The sequence below is a fragment of the Hyperolius riggenbachi genome, chromosome 8 (assembly GCF_040937935.1).
Source record: "Hyperolius riggenbachi isolate aHypRig1 chromosome 8, aHypRig1.pri, whole genome shotgun sequence".
NCBI lineage: Eukaryota > Metazoa > Chordata > Amphibia > Anura > Hyperoliidae > Hyperolius > Hyperolius riggenbachi.
This window is the reverse complement of record NC_090653.1, coordinates 210,558,619-210,572,673: the sequence shown is the minus strand read 5'-3', so window position 1 is coordinate 210,572,673 and position 14,055 is coordinate 210,558,619. Positions and strand designations below refer to the sequence as shown.

Below are 14,055 nucleotides of genomic sequence, written 5' to 3'. Positions count from 1 at the left end.
CTAAGGGTCTAAACTTTTTAAATATCTATGTAAAGATGAAATATTTCTCTCTATTTTTTTTTTTATAAGCTTGTAAATAGTGATGTATGCAAAACGGAAAAAATGCTCTTTTATTTCCAAATAAAATATTGTCGCGATACATTGTGATAGGGACATAATTTAAATGGTGAAATAACCGTGACAAATGGGCAATAACAATACGTGGGTTTTAATTATGGAGGCATGTATTATTTTAAAACTATAATGGCCGAAAACTGACAAATAATGAATTTTTTCATTTTTTTTCTTATTCTTCCTGTTAAAATGCATTTACAGTAAAGTGGCTCTTAGCAAAATGTACCCCCCAAAGAAAGCCTGATTGGTGGCGGAAAAAAAAAGATATAGATCAGTTCATTGTGATAAGTAGTGATAAAGTTATAGGCTAATGAATGGGAGGTGAACATTGCTCGGATGCATAAGCTGAAAACGACTGAGATGTTAAGTGGTTAAAGGACTACGGAGGCCAAAATCTGCCCCCAAAATGTAAAAAAAGTTAACTACCTGCATTACTTTGTAAGGCACGGAGGACGCTGTCTGCGCCCGCCGTGCCGCCTGGTCCCCTCTGCTCAATAGCCCCCCGAAAGGGGCTATTAACCACTTTCCCCTCCACGGTCTAAGACGGTATCTGCAGCCTGCATAAAGATGGCCGCCGGAGCTGGCCACGGCTGCGCAGTCTGCATAGCCGCTACTGCGGCTGCGCAGCTCTAGGGCCAACCCTCCAATCCACGCTGCCTGTTACGTGGATCGGGGGGTTGGCCCTAGAGCTGCGCAGCAGCAGTAGCGGCTATGCGGACTGCGCAGCCGTGGCCAGCTCCGGCGGCCATCTTTATGCAGGCTGCAGATACCGACCCGGACCGTGGGGTCGCAGCCTTTCGGGGGGCTATTGAGCAGAGGGGACCAGGCGGAACGGCACGGAGGGCGTGGACGGCGTCCTTCGTGCCTTACAAAGTCATGCAGGTAGTTAACTTTTTTTACGTTTTGGGGGCAGATTTTGGCCTCGGAAGTCCTTCAAGACTAAACTGAAAACTCACCTCGTCAGTCTGGCATTTATGAACACCTGACTATCTCCTCTGTAACACAGTCCAGCCTGCAACCCTGTATTGATCTGAGACACAACTATGCGCTTTGAGTCCTATGGTAGAAAACCGCTTTACAAATGTTATTGTTTTATTATTGCATTAGTGCACATAGTATGAGTAGCTTACACAACTGAGAAGGCACGTACGTATTACAACAGCATGGCTTCCCAGTAAAGAATCTAGGTGCTTGACTAAACTAAACAAAAAAATACAACAAATAAGAGACTGACTTGTTGGGCAGCTGCAATCAATATCAATCAAAATTACAGCCATTGGTCTTCTTGGTGCCCAAATATTTACAAAATGCAGGGAAAAGAGGTCATGTAACACAGTACTTACCATGCCATTGCCCCAAATTTCTTAACCACTTCGCATCCAGACCTTGTTTTCCCCTTATTGACCAGAGCAGTTTTGACGTTTTAGCTATGTCCCTATTCAATCAGCAATAACTTTATCCCTACTCACGGCACCTAAATGATCTAGATATCGTTTTTTTCAGGATAAACTAGACTTTCATTGGGGGATATTTTGTCCCGAGAATTTTTTTTTCTGCGCATTTTAGCGGGAAAAAAGAGAGAAAACCGTTAAAATTGCATTACTTCGCAGGTTTTCTTCAATTCTACAAAAAAATACAAAGTGCTACAGTAGGTAAAAGACATGCCATCAGTATTAAGTTCCCCAAGGATAGATAGCCAGATGTGTGCCCAGTATCAGACCCCCAAGTATAGCCAGATGTGCCCACCAATATCAGCCTCCATTATAGCCAGATGTGTCCCCGCATTTGCGACCCCCCACATATATATATATACAGCTGCGTATCGCAAATAAGCACCCCTCATTATAGCCAGATGTGTCGCCAGGATCAGTGTTCCCCATTATAGCCAGATGTGCCCCCAAGATTAGCGCCCCCACCCCATTTTTGCATATGTGCCCCCAGCATTAAGTTATGTCCCTCAGGACCAACAGATGTGCCCCCCATTATAAAATCCCCCACCCCATTACCCTGATGGGCCCCAATAATAATTTCAACCCCACCCCCCTTCAGATTTGGATCCCCCCACCCTGTTATGGGCAGCCAGATGTGCCCCCCCCTACCACTATGCCTCCCCCCCCCCCCCGGCCAGATTGTTAAAAAAAAGCCCCTGCAAGATGAATATCTCACCTTACCTGGTTCCTGCGATCATCCTGCAGCTCCAGCCTCCATTCACCGCTGTGCACTCAGCCCTCTGATGCCGAACATCCGGGTCCTAGCTTGATGACGTCATCAAGCCGGGACCCGGATATTCAGCGTCACAGGGCTGAGTGAAGAGCGGTGAATGGAGGCTGGAGCTGCAGGATGATCGCAGGAACCAGGTAAGGTGAGATATTCATCTTGCAGGGGCATTTTTTTTACGATCTGGCCACGGAGGGGGAAAGATGAATGATCACGCGGTTTGCTACAGCGGTGATCGTTCATCCGCGGGGGGGGGTCACTAATTGGCTACAAGGGAACATGTTCCCTTTTGCCAATTAGTAAGGCAGCCAACAGTGCCGGGGGGGGCGCTCTGAAGCGCACCTGTTACTGCACAACAGGGCTGCAAGGAGGTCAGTATATCTACGTCGCTGTGGCTTGGAGGGTGCCACAGCTGACGTAGATATACTGTAGTGGAGGGGAAAGTGGTTAAGATGTTTTTGGCATCAAATACAAAATAAGCATATAGAGATAAAAAATGTATTTACACCTATATTTATATACACATACAATTATATTTCTAAGTTCAACATTTGCTATGTGGTCTTTTTACAATTTTAAAGGGAACCTGAATTCAGAGGAATGTAGATTTGGCTGAAGGTGCCCACTAATGCTCCAGTTTTACTTTTCAATCGATCCAATTGGAACAGATTGGATACTGGATCAGATCATCAATTGAATTATCAATTAATTTGTAATCAGAAGTGATTGGATTGGTTGTAATTTTTATTTCATTTATGGGCCCGATCATTGCTTTCTTATTGTTTGCTTCCGATTGCAATTATCAGATGGGAAGTTAGTTAATGGGCACCTTAACTACTTAAAGAGACTCTGAAGTCCATAAAAAAACTTGTTTTGATTTCATAAATCTGTTTAATATCTTAGCCCTAACTAAACCGCCGCATCTCCGCCGCTGTAAACTATCTAAATCCCCCCCTAACTCCCCCCTCCCTCTCCCCTGCAAAATCGACGACTTTCTTGGTCGTGGATTTTGCTGCCCTGTACGCTTCCGTGTGAGGCAGGGCTTATGAGCTGCAGCCCTGCCTCACATGCGTCTGTCAGTGAAGGAAGACTGAGAGGGGAGAGGCGGCGATCCGCCGCTGACAGACGCGTGTGAGGCAGGGCTGCAGCTCATAGCCCTGCTTCAAACGGAAGCACTCCCCGTGGTATGACATAGGCATTTGATTTCCAGACTACTCCTCACGGTTTAGGGCCCCTAAAATGCCAGGGCAGTTTAGGAACCCCACAAGTGACCCCATTTTAGAAATACAACACCCCAAGGTATTCTGTTAGGAGTATGGCGAGTTCATAGAAGATTTTATTTTTGTCACAAGTTAGCGGAAATTGATTTTTATTGTTTTTTTTTTTTTACAAAGTGTCATTTTCCACTAAATAAAATTTTCTATGAACTCATCATACACCTAGTGGAATACCTTGGGGTGTCTTCTTTCTAAAATGGGGTCACTTGTGGGGTTCCTATACTGCCCTGGCATTTTAGGGGCCCAAAACCGTGAGGAGCAGTCTGGAAACCAAATGCCTCAAAATGACTGTTCAGGGGTATAAGCATCTGCAAATTTTGATGACAGGTGGTCTATGAGGGGCTGAATTTTGTGGAACCGGTCATAAGCAGGGTGGCCTCTTAGATGACAGGTTGTATTGCTACTGAAGTGCAGGAAGCGCAGGATGTTCTCAACTCGTGACCTGGACATGGCAGGAGAGAACATGGGCATGTGATGTATTGGGTGCATAGACCAATAAGACCGCAATACATTATTTTTGACCACCATGTTAAAGGAGTCATCAGGGCAAATATAGTAAAATGAGTGGTACTTACCGGGGGCTTCCTCCGAGCTCCTCCGAGCTTCGCCCCAAGCTCCCAGGACCTCCCTCGCCGCAGCTCTGCCCGCAGCCATTCGCCGGGAGGTCGCTCTGTACTGCGCCTGCGCGATCGGTGCTGTCAATCACCGCCACGTGGGCCGGAGTGGACTGCGCAGGCGCAGAACTACTACTACTAACTACTAATAATGCACTGTGGAGGTAATCAGGGGGGGTCTGAGGGCGATCTGAGGGTGTGGGCGGGTGTTTGGGTGCCCGCAAGGGGCAGATTAGGGTCTGATCTGATGGGTAGCAGTGACAACTGGTGACAGGGTAATTGATAGGTGATCAGGGTGTGATTAGAGGGGAGAATAGATGCAAGCAATGCACTGGCGAGGTGATCAAGGGGGGTCTGAGGGCGATCTGAGGGTGTGGGCGGGTGATTGGGTGCCTGCAAAGGGCAGATGAGGGTCTGATCTGATGGGTATGATGGGTAGCAGTGACAGGGGGTGATTGATGGGTGATCAGTGGGTGATTAGAGGGGAGAACAGATGTAAATAATGCACTGGGGAGGTGATCGGGGGGGTTTGAGAGCGATCTGAAGGTGTGGGCGGGTGTTTGGGTGCCTGCAAGGGGCAGATTAGGGTCTGATCTGATGGGTAGCAGTGGAAGGGGGTGACGGGATGATTGATAGGTGATCAGGGTGTGATTAGAGGGGAGAATAGATGCAAACAATGCACTGGCGAGGTGATCGGGGGGGCCTGAGGGCGATCTGAGAGTTTGGGCAGGTGATTGGGTGCCCGCAAGGGGCAGATGATGGTCTGATCTGATGGGTATGATGGATAGCAGTGACAGGTGGTGACGGGGTGATTGATACGTGATCAGGGTGTGATTAGAGGGGAGAATAGATGCAATCAATCCACTGGCGAGGTGATCAGGGGGGGTCTGAGGGCGATCTGCAGGTGTGGGCGGGTAATTGGGTGCCCGCAAGGGCCAGATGAGGGTCTGATCTGATGGGTAGCAGTGACAGGTGGTGACAGGGGGTGATTGATGGGTGATCAGTGGGTGATTAGAGGGGAAAACAGATGTAAACAATGCACTTGGGAGGTGATCTGAGGGCGGGTCTGCGGGCGATCTGAGGTGTGGGCGGGTGATCTGGTGCCCGCAAGGGTCTGATCTGATGGTTGGCAGTAACAGGTGGTGACAGGGGGTGATTGATGGGTGATTGACAGGTGATCAGTGGGTGATTACAGGGGAGAATAGATGTATACAGTATACGGGGGGGTCTGAGGAGGATTTGAGGGTGTGGGGGTGATCAGGAACCCCCTGGGGGCAGTTTAGGACCTACTGTAAAATATAGCGTTGACAGATAGTGATTGATGGGCGATTAGGTGCAGTGGTCTGAGGGGGTGATCGGGGGGGGGGTCTGCGGGGTGCTGTGGGCGATCAGGGGGCAGGGGGGGGCAGAATCAGTGTGCTTGGATGTTTACTAGGGGGGCTACCTCCTGCCCTGGTGGTCCCTCGATCACTGGGACCACCAGGGCAGGAGGCAGACTGTATAATACTCTTTGTATACATTACAAAGTGTATTATACATTTTGCATGCGGCAGATCGGGGGTTAACAACCCGCCGGCGCTTCTAAATAGCCGGCGGGTTGACGTCGCGGGTGGGCGGAGCCTAATGCTGGCGGATGCGCGCGCCCCGGCTAACTAGTCCCCCAGGTGCCGCCGTTGATTGGCGTTACGCGGTCCTGGGGGTGCCACTTTGCCGCCGCCTATTGGTAGTGGGCGGTCGGCAAGTGGTTAAAGTTGGTCCGGGATAAACTTTTACTCATTGCATAGTTGTTTTCCTTTCATATAGTTTATAGGGCATTCCTCAAGTGAAATACTTTTTTTGTTTTAATACTCTAATTCCCTATAAACTAAACAAGCCTCACCCACAGCTTCTCCAGAGTGCCTTGGCACTCTGTGCCTGAGTAGCAAGGGCTTATGGGAGCTCAGACTGGGCAGGAGGAGGATGAGGTTACTAGCCAGAGAATTCAGAGGCAGAGGAGAGGAGGGAGGAGGAGAGGGCAGTGAAGTTTGCACAGGCTGAGGACTGGAGATGCTATCAGCTTGCCTGTGTGTAATGTGACAAACAGAACATGGCTGCTCTCATTGCATCACAGGAATAAATAATCATAAACTGTTGGAACTGTTTGCAGCTAGATTTGCTGTGTAAACTATCTAAACTTTAGATAAGATATATAGACAAGTTACATGTTATAGTTAGATACTCTGAGGCCCAAATCGCACCCAATCGCTGCATCACGTTGCAGGAGCAGTGATAACCCTATGAGGCTATAACAGTGATCACGGTACATCAAGTCCCTGTGCTATAACATGTTGCATGCAGTGCATTACTGAACGACATGTGCGATAACCCCAGAAGTTAGGCATACTTTAATAGGAAGTGTGCCTCACTGATTTGGTCGCATTACAGCTATAAAGTGCGGTATGACTTCTCAAACGTGGTGCAGTGTTATCGCTAAATATCACAGTACACCAAGTGTAAAAGCAGCCTAAGTGGCCAATAATGAGCATGTAGATCAGATGTTTTCACTCTGGTGTGACTCCGATGACTGGTTGCTTATTGCAGGTGTGTGACTCAACAACTGAAGTCAAAAGCTCAGCATGACAGCCAGGCAAGTGGTATTGTTTATAAGGGAATGGAAATGGCAGCCTCCGTATCCCTCTGACTTCAGGTTCACTTAAAAAAATACAGGCTTGACACAGCAGTTGGAATTCATTGCATTCGGTTTTCAATTATGTGCATTGTTTTAGTTTATAATTATTATTTTTCTTTGCTATTGGTTTGTGACATTTGTGAAAGATGGTGGAAGTATGAAAAATGACTTTGGTTATGAAATCCTCATGGTCCTCTGGACAGGAGGGTTGGCAGAATGAATGTTCTATGTCTGAATATTTTTTTGCACTAAAAGGTCCCTTTTTTCAAAAACTTGGGAGGTTTGAAAACACGAAGACAGAAACTGCTCTTCTCAAGGCAATAACACCCCTGACATCTTACTCAGATGTGCCGCACATCTCTGCTATTCAAAGCAATCATGCTTTCACCTATGTTTATTAAAGGACAGCGGCAACAGCACATTAAATAACCATCATGCAGGAAGATGTGGTGTCACGTTTAAAAGAGGGATAAAAATTAATTAAGCATTCCAAACCTGGTCACTGAAGTCTTCTGGGAAGATCCTCTGCAGCTCAGGATCTGTAAATAATTGACAGATAATATTAATTGGCTTTGGATTAGTGAGCAAGCAGAGAATCATATATTAATATTTGATCAGAAGATGATAGAAATCCTGGCAGGGGATCCTGCGAGGGCAGCCTGGGTCTGTGCAGAGAAAAGCAAAGAACTCTCTCAGAGATTCTCCCTTTAGCCTCCCCCGAAAGATGAAAAAAAAGAACAAAAATAAAGTAAAAAAAGAGCTCTGCTGCACTATTAAATGTAAACTGTTACCTGACACAGCAACTAACCAGTTTTAACTGACTTGCAAAGGAAAAGCTGTTATCTTTTTTTTAAAGAAAAGTGACTGTTCTCAAATGGCCAGGAGAATCACACACTGAGAACTAATCGCTGCATTCAGTGTACTGGGGATGGGGGAATATCAACAGCTTGTTAACAGCCCTTTGATTCCTAAAAAGCAGACAGAAAAATTCAGTCATATGGTTAAACATGTCACCTACTTTTAACAGATTCAGATCAACTACACGCATATCATATGTGTTTATGAATCGAAGGACTGTCAGAAAGAATGATGGAGGAGTGAAGTACAAGCCTTGTTCAAGTTGTTAAAAACCGTGTTTACAGCATTATCCCCTTCATCCCAAAAACATACAGATAAGTTAATTGGCTTCCCTCTAAATTGGCCCTAGATTATGATGGACATATGACAATGGTAAGGATTATATTGTGAGCTCCTCTGGGGGACAGTTATTAGTGACAACACTATACTCTGTACAGCGCTGTGGAAGATATTGGTGCTACTTTATACAAACACTAAATAATAATAATCTTCTTCTCAAAAGGTGATTTTGTTGGACCAGCCTTCTAGGCAGAGAAATGCATGTAGGAGGCACCCAATGGTCACTCAGCAAGAATGGTAATTAGGACAGGTTAGAGAACTTGGCCTGACAGACACAACCCTTCACCCTACCATGATTTAAAGGGAACCTGAAGCGAGGAAAAATATTTAAAATAAACACATGATGTAGCTGCAAATGAATATTACATACTAACTACACCGTCAGTTCCTCTTAGAAGCTCACCATTTTCTTCTTACAGTGATCCCTTCCCGTTCTGATAATGTTTTGTCAGCACTGAAATACACCAGTTGCTGTCAGTTATATACCAGCAGCTGTCAGTTACAACTGAATGTGCAAGGTAATGTCCATGTTTCGCTATGGCTCAAGTGGATGATATTACAGTTTAACAGTGTGCTGACCAGGAAGCTGTTATGGGTTAATGGCCATTTTTAAAATGAAGGATGGAGAATTTCATTGATCATAGTGGACAAATGGGACGCAGGAGAGGAGAAAGAGATTAAGGCGTAGACTACACAGGAGGTAAGTATGACCTGTGTGTGGTTATTTTGACTTTGTATTTTCAGTTCAGGTTCTCCTTAAGAATAGCATGAAATGGCATCAGCTGCTACCAACCCTTGCTCCCCTTTCCTTAGATATGAGCACGGGCGTCCGCACGTTGGGCAAATTGGGGCATCTGCCCTGCCCTGGATGCCCGCTGCCCCCTCCACCCCCCCCCCCCCCCGGCTGCCATCAGACCTCAATCAGCCGCAAGGCGACCAATAGTGCGGGCGCTAGGACCTAGCACACCGCATTGATATGCGGAAGTGACATCACTTCTGCATATAGAGCGTGGTGCATCCGTGTGCCTGCTCTGACTGGTCGGGTCACCGTCTGAAGCTGAGGTCTGACGACTGAACGGTGAGGCGTGCGCCTGTCACTTCCTAACCTGGGGGGCACCTGTCGCTACCTAATCTGGGGGTCTCTGTCACTTCCTAACCTGGGTGGGCACTTGTAGCTTCCTAATCTGGGGGTCCCTGTCACTACCTAACCTGGGGGGGCACCTGTCGCTTCCTAATCTGGGGGTCCCTGTCACTTCCTAACCTGGGGGGGCACCTGTCGCTACCTAATCTGGGGGTCCCTGTCACTACCTAACCTGGGGGGGGGCACCTGCCACTACCTAATCTGGGGGTCCCTGTCACTTTCTAACCTAGGGGGGGGGACCTGTCGCTACCTAAACTGGGGGGCTCCTGTCACTACCTGAACTGGGGGGGCTCCTGTCACTACCTAAACTGGGGGGCTCCTGGTGGTACGTAAACTGGGGGGCTCCTGGTGGTACGTAAACTATCCAGGACAGCCAGCCCAGTATCACCACCAGCTAACCAGCCCAGAATCACTGTCAAAAAGGCTACAGCATCACCACCAGTCAGGCCATCATTTACTTCAACGAGCCAAGCCCGGTCACAGCATCACCGCCAGCCAGCCCGACCACAGCATCACCGCCAGCCAGCCCGGCCACAGCATCACCAAAACGCCTTTCAGCCCACATATCATCCCCAATCCAGCCAATATCAGTATTGCCAGGCACAGCAGCCAGTAGAGGAGAACTCAGAAGCCAGGTAAGAGGTGTCTACCATATTAAGGGGGCATTCTGCCTATTTATGTGAAATGCTGTCTATTTATGTGCCTCATGACTGCTGAATTTGTCTTGTTGGGGGCCTCATGTTTTGTTGGGGGCCTCAAGATTTCTGAATGTGTCTTGTTGGGGGCCTCAAGATTGCTGAATGTGTCTTGTTGGGGGCCTCATGATTGCTGAATTTGTCTTGTTAGGGGCCTCATGATTGCTGAATTTGTCGGGGGTCTCATGATTGCTAAATTTGTCTTGTTGGGGGCCTCATGATTGCTGAATTTGTCTTGTTGGGGGCCTCATGATTGCTGAATTTGTCTTGTTGGGGGCCTCATGATTGCTGAATTTGTCTTGTTGGGGGCCTCATGATTGCTGAATTTGTCTTGATGGGGGCCTCATGATTGCTGAATTTGTCTCGATGGGGGTCACATGATTGCTAATAGCGAGACTATGGGAAAAGCTGAATCATCATTATATGAGAAAATAGCATTAAGCCTACTTTTTTAGCTTTTTAAAACAGAAAATAAAACTGGGAGGTTCTAAAAAAAAATACATATTTTCAGGAGTAGTGTAACGATTTTGGAATTATCTCCGTGGTCAGCGCACAAGATGTGTGCTGACACTGCGGAAGTCCTCCACAAGCGTATAAAACGACAGAACCCAGCTTAGTGCAATGCACTTGTAGAGGGAAATTCCCACCGGCAGATGGAGCTGTAGAGTGCAGAGGAACAACCCCTCTGCACTGTCACAGATGTCAGTTGGGAATTGTATGAATTGCAACAATGCAGGGCAAGATAGCCCTCAGAGAGAGAGAGTGAGCACAGCGACCGAATGTATGTGTATCAACCAATCTAGTTGCCACTCGGCGACGGTGAACACACAACAGCGGAAACCAAGTGGGAACGCAATCGCAAGAGTGGCAATTGCCAACAGTGACACAAGACCGAATAAAGACAGAGCACAAGTATAGCAAGAGAGACACAGCAAATAACAATGATCAGAACGCCAAGGAAAATAACAAATGCACTCGCTAAGCGCGGTCCCCGCACGAAAAGCGCAACAGCGACAAAGCACGCTAATGGCGCAGTCTCCGCACGAAAAGCGCAACAGAGACAAAACACGCCAACCCTAACTAACCAATGTAACACGAAAATGTTCGTTACAGACAAGACAGACAGAAGGAGTATCCAGTAGCAACCGCAGCTCTGGCCTACACTCTCAGACAGAGTACAGAAGGAACCACCGCCTCTACCGCTAGGGCGAATGCGATCCAAACAGACAGACAGATGGAGCAACCAGTAGCAACCGCTACTCTGGCTACACTCCCAGACAGAGTACAGAAGAAACCACCGCCTCTACCGCTAGGGCGAATGCGATCCCAACAGACAGAACGATTTCCTGTCGACCGCCGCTGGCGACAAGACAATCGCAACAGAAAGACAGTACAAGGCAAAACAGATAATACAACCTGACTACGCTAGAAGGAATGCTAGTGCACTCCCAAGGAATTACTCTAAGATAATCTTAGCAAACAATTAGCAAAGGCTGAGACTCCAGGTAAGTTAGCAGGAACAAACCATCATGACCAGCAAGGAATTCTGGGAAGAAATGTTTTTTATACTGCAAGCCATCAGAGGAAGCAGCTAAGCAATCTGCATGACAAGTGGATGCAAATTCCTCCCCAGAACAGCAACTCTGCAGCTTGCAGAGTGGAGACAGGTCTCTTTTCCAGGGACCTGCAGCACTCAGACCTAACAAATGGTCAAACAGCTGTCTGCCTGTGCAGACAGCAGCGCAAATCATTACAAGTAGATGGATGAAATTGTTTATCTTCACAGTTTATTTTCAACTAATTTTTCCATAATGTTCATGTATGAGTTAAAATGTTTGTATTTAGTTTAAATTGCTGTTGCCACTTTGCGATAGATAAGTGACTTTTGGTTTGCAGTTTGGGACTCGGCCTCCAAAAGGTTCGCCACCACTGTCCTACACTAATGTCCCACCACTGCTAAGTTCATGTAAATGTGTCTCCACCCGTGACCACACCCACATTCTGGTCCATGGCCACACCCATTTTTTGGCACACCGCACAACTTCACCCTCACATTTTTCGGCGCACAACTTCTCCTGAAATCATCGGCGCACCACTTCTTCCCAGCCTTTTTGCCCCCCCATAGAAAATTTTCAGCGGACGCCCGTGGATATGAGTGTGAACATTCTACAAAGTAAAATTAATGCAGTATGTGCTTGTTGAAGGACCATTACCGCCACAAAATTTTAAAATGCATGTGTATAAAGTGTACATTTTTTTCTGGAGTAGAATGCACTTGCACTATACATTACTTATTTACTATCCCGCTTTCATTTACAGTAGGTTGTAAAAATTGGACAGGTTTTGGAGTAGTCCATCTCCTCATGGGGGATTCTGAGGGGTTTTCTTTCTCTCTTTCTTTCTTTCTTTCAAAAGTACTTACTGTACTATAGTTAATCGGCGCAACTGCCAAAATAGCATGCAAGCAAGTAGGAAAGGAGGCTGGCTGGCATCCTTATAAAGATCCTTTCTTTAGAGTACGATTACAGGTTTAAGATTGGCACACCTTACCGTGTGTAGTCTGGGTGCTCAGTCTCGATGCGAAGGCAACATCAATCCAATGTCAATGATACAAGGTCGACTGGCACACCATGTCAATTCTCCAAGCAAGTTTATTGTTTGCACAGCATGACAATTGTTTCGGGGCCACGGAGGGTCCCCTTCATCAGATAAAGTGCAGACATACAATCAGTGCAGAGTTCAAACAGCTATATATATCAACTAAGAACCATCCCCAGGCATCCAACAAAGACTTCCCCCTTAATTAGCATGCTAATTCCACTCAATGCAATAGCATTCCATAAGTGCCACAATGGGATAATCACCCATTGTTACATACCTGATCTCCATGAGTGGTCCTAACTGATGTCCCTGTACATGCCCACCGATGCATCCCACGAGTTCAGCAGTCGTCTGCGCAATTGCAAACTGCTTAGCTGCAGTCTGTAGCTTGAAACTCAACATTATGTCCGGTTGTCACATAAACACTTTCTCACTAGGATCTTACAGATATATCCCCCGGATATACATCTGTATAAGTATAGTGACTTATCAAAAGTTGTGTCTACTCTGAATATACTATATAATGGCGAATGGGCGGGAAGGACGGCTTAGACATGCCAGATTATAGGCGAAGGGGCTTTTAAATATGAATATACTAGTTCTTGCTGGGAGAAGAGTATGAGGTTATAAATGCTTATGTGATGTGATATTATGGCTATATAGGAAACGGATTCTACGTGGTTCTGTGGGTTTATAATATTGTTATGGGATATGTTTACTCTGTATCACTGCTTATACGTTATGTATCGAGGCACTTGCTTTCCTGTGAATTCTCACTACGCCATTGGGGGAGTGCTGACATGTCTGATATGTACTGTACTCTGTCACGTCACAAGGTCACGCCCTTGAGTGGGAATGGCGGTGGTTTTCTGCTGGACTTTTCTGCTGGACATGTCGGTGTTCCTCCCTCTTTTCTATGTACGTTTTATTAATCACTATATGATTGTTACAATATCTGCGCCCTATGGGTGCCTCAGGCTGAGTAAGGGTGAGGGATTTTGGGGTTGGAGCCACCCTTCCCAAACTACGTATAACTTTGCGCCTACTTTATTTTGCGACGTTGCGCGTAAACATGGCTCCCCCTCTAAGATCCCGATCTTGCCTTTCATTATAGTTCATGCAGTACGCATTTAAAATACGAGTGAAACATATCCTGCACTGCACAATAGATGGAGATGTTCTTTCTCCCCTAATGGTTGCATACTGTGGGACAAACATGAGGGGAGGCCCTACACGCATACCCATAGGAGGAGTAGAGTTACATAATGTATTGTCTTAATGATAATATATTGTGCAAGGCAGAGGGTTCTTACGATACATCTTCCATACCGAATAATATTTATATTCCTTCCATTCTATCCCGCATATTTTTTTGGTAATTGGGCATACTAAGTAGCTATAGAGCCCCCACAAATATCAAAAAACCTAACTATATATGTAGTATAGGAATATAGAGGACTGCAGGCTCCCCATTTGTCCCATTAGGCAGCAACACCCGTATTTGTCAGAAACATGATGGGAGACATAAGAA

At 46.5% G+C, this 14,055-nt stretch overlaps 1 protein-coding gene across 5 annotated transcripts in view; it reads right to left on the bottom strand.

The window, feature by feature from the left end:
• Nucleotides 1-14,055, bottom strand: part of DENND1A (DENN domain containing 1A) — a 1,229,671-nt gene that overhangs the window by 986,982 nt on the left and 228,634 nt on the right. For all 5 annotated transcript variants that reach the window (XM_068248143.1, XM_068248144.1, XM_068248146.1 and 2 more), the window contains one exon: nt 7,386-7,429. In XM_068248143.1, coding sequence (XP_068104244.1) covers nt 7,386-7,429 — 44 coding nt within the window. The remainder of the gene's footprint in view (nt 1-7,385; nt 7,430-14,055) is intronic.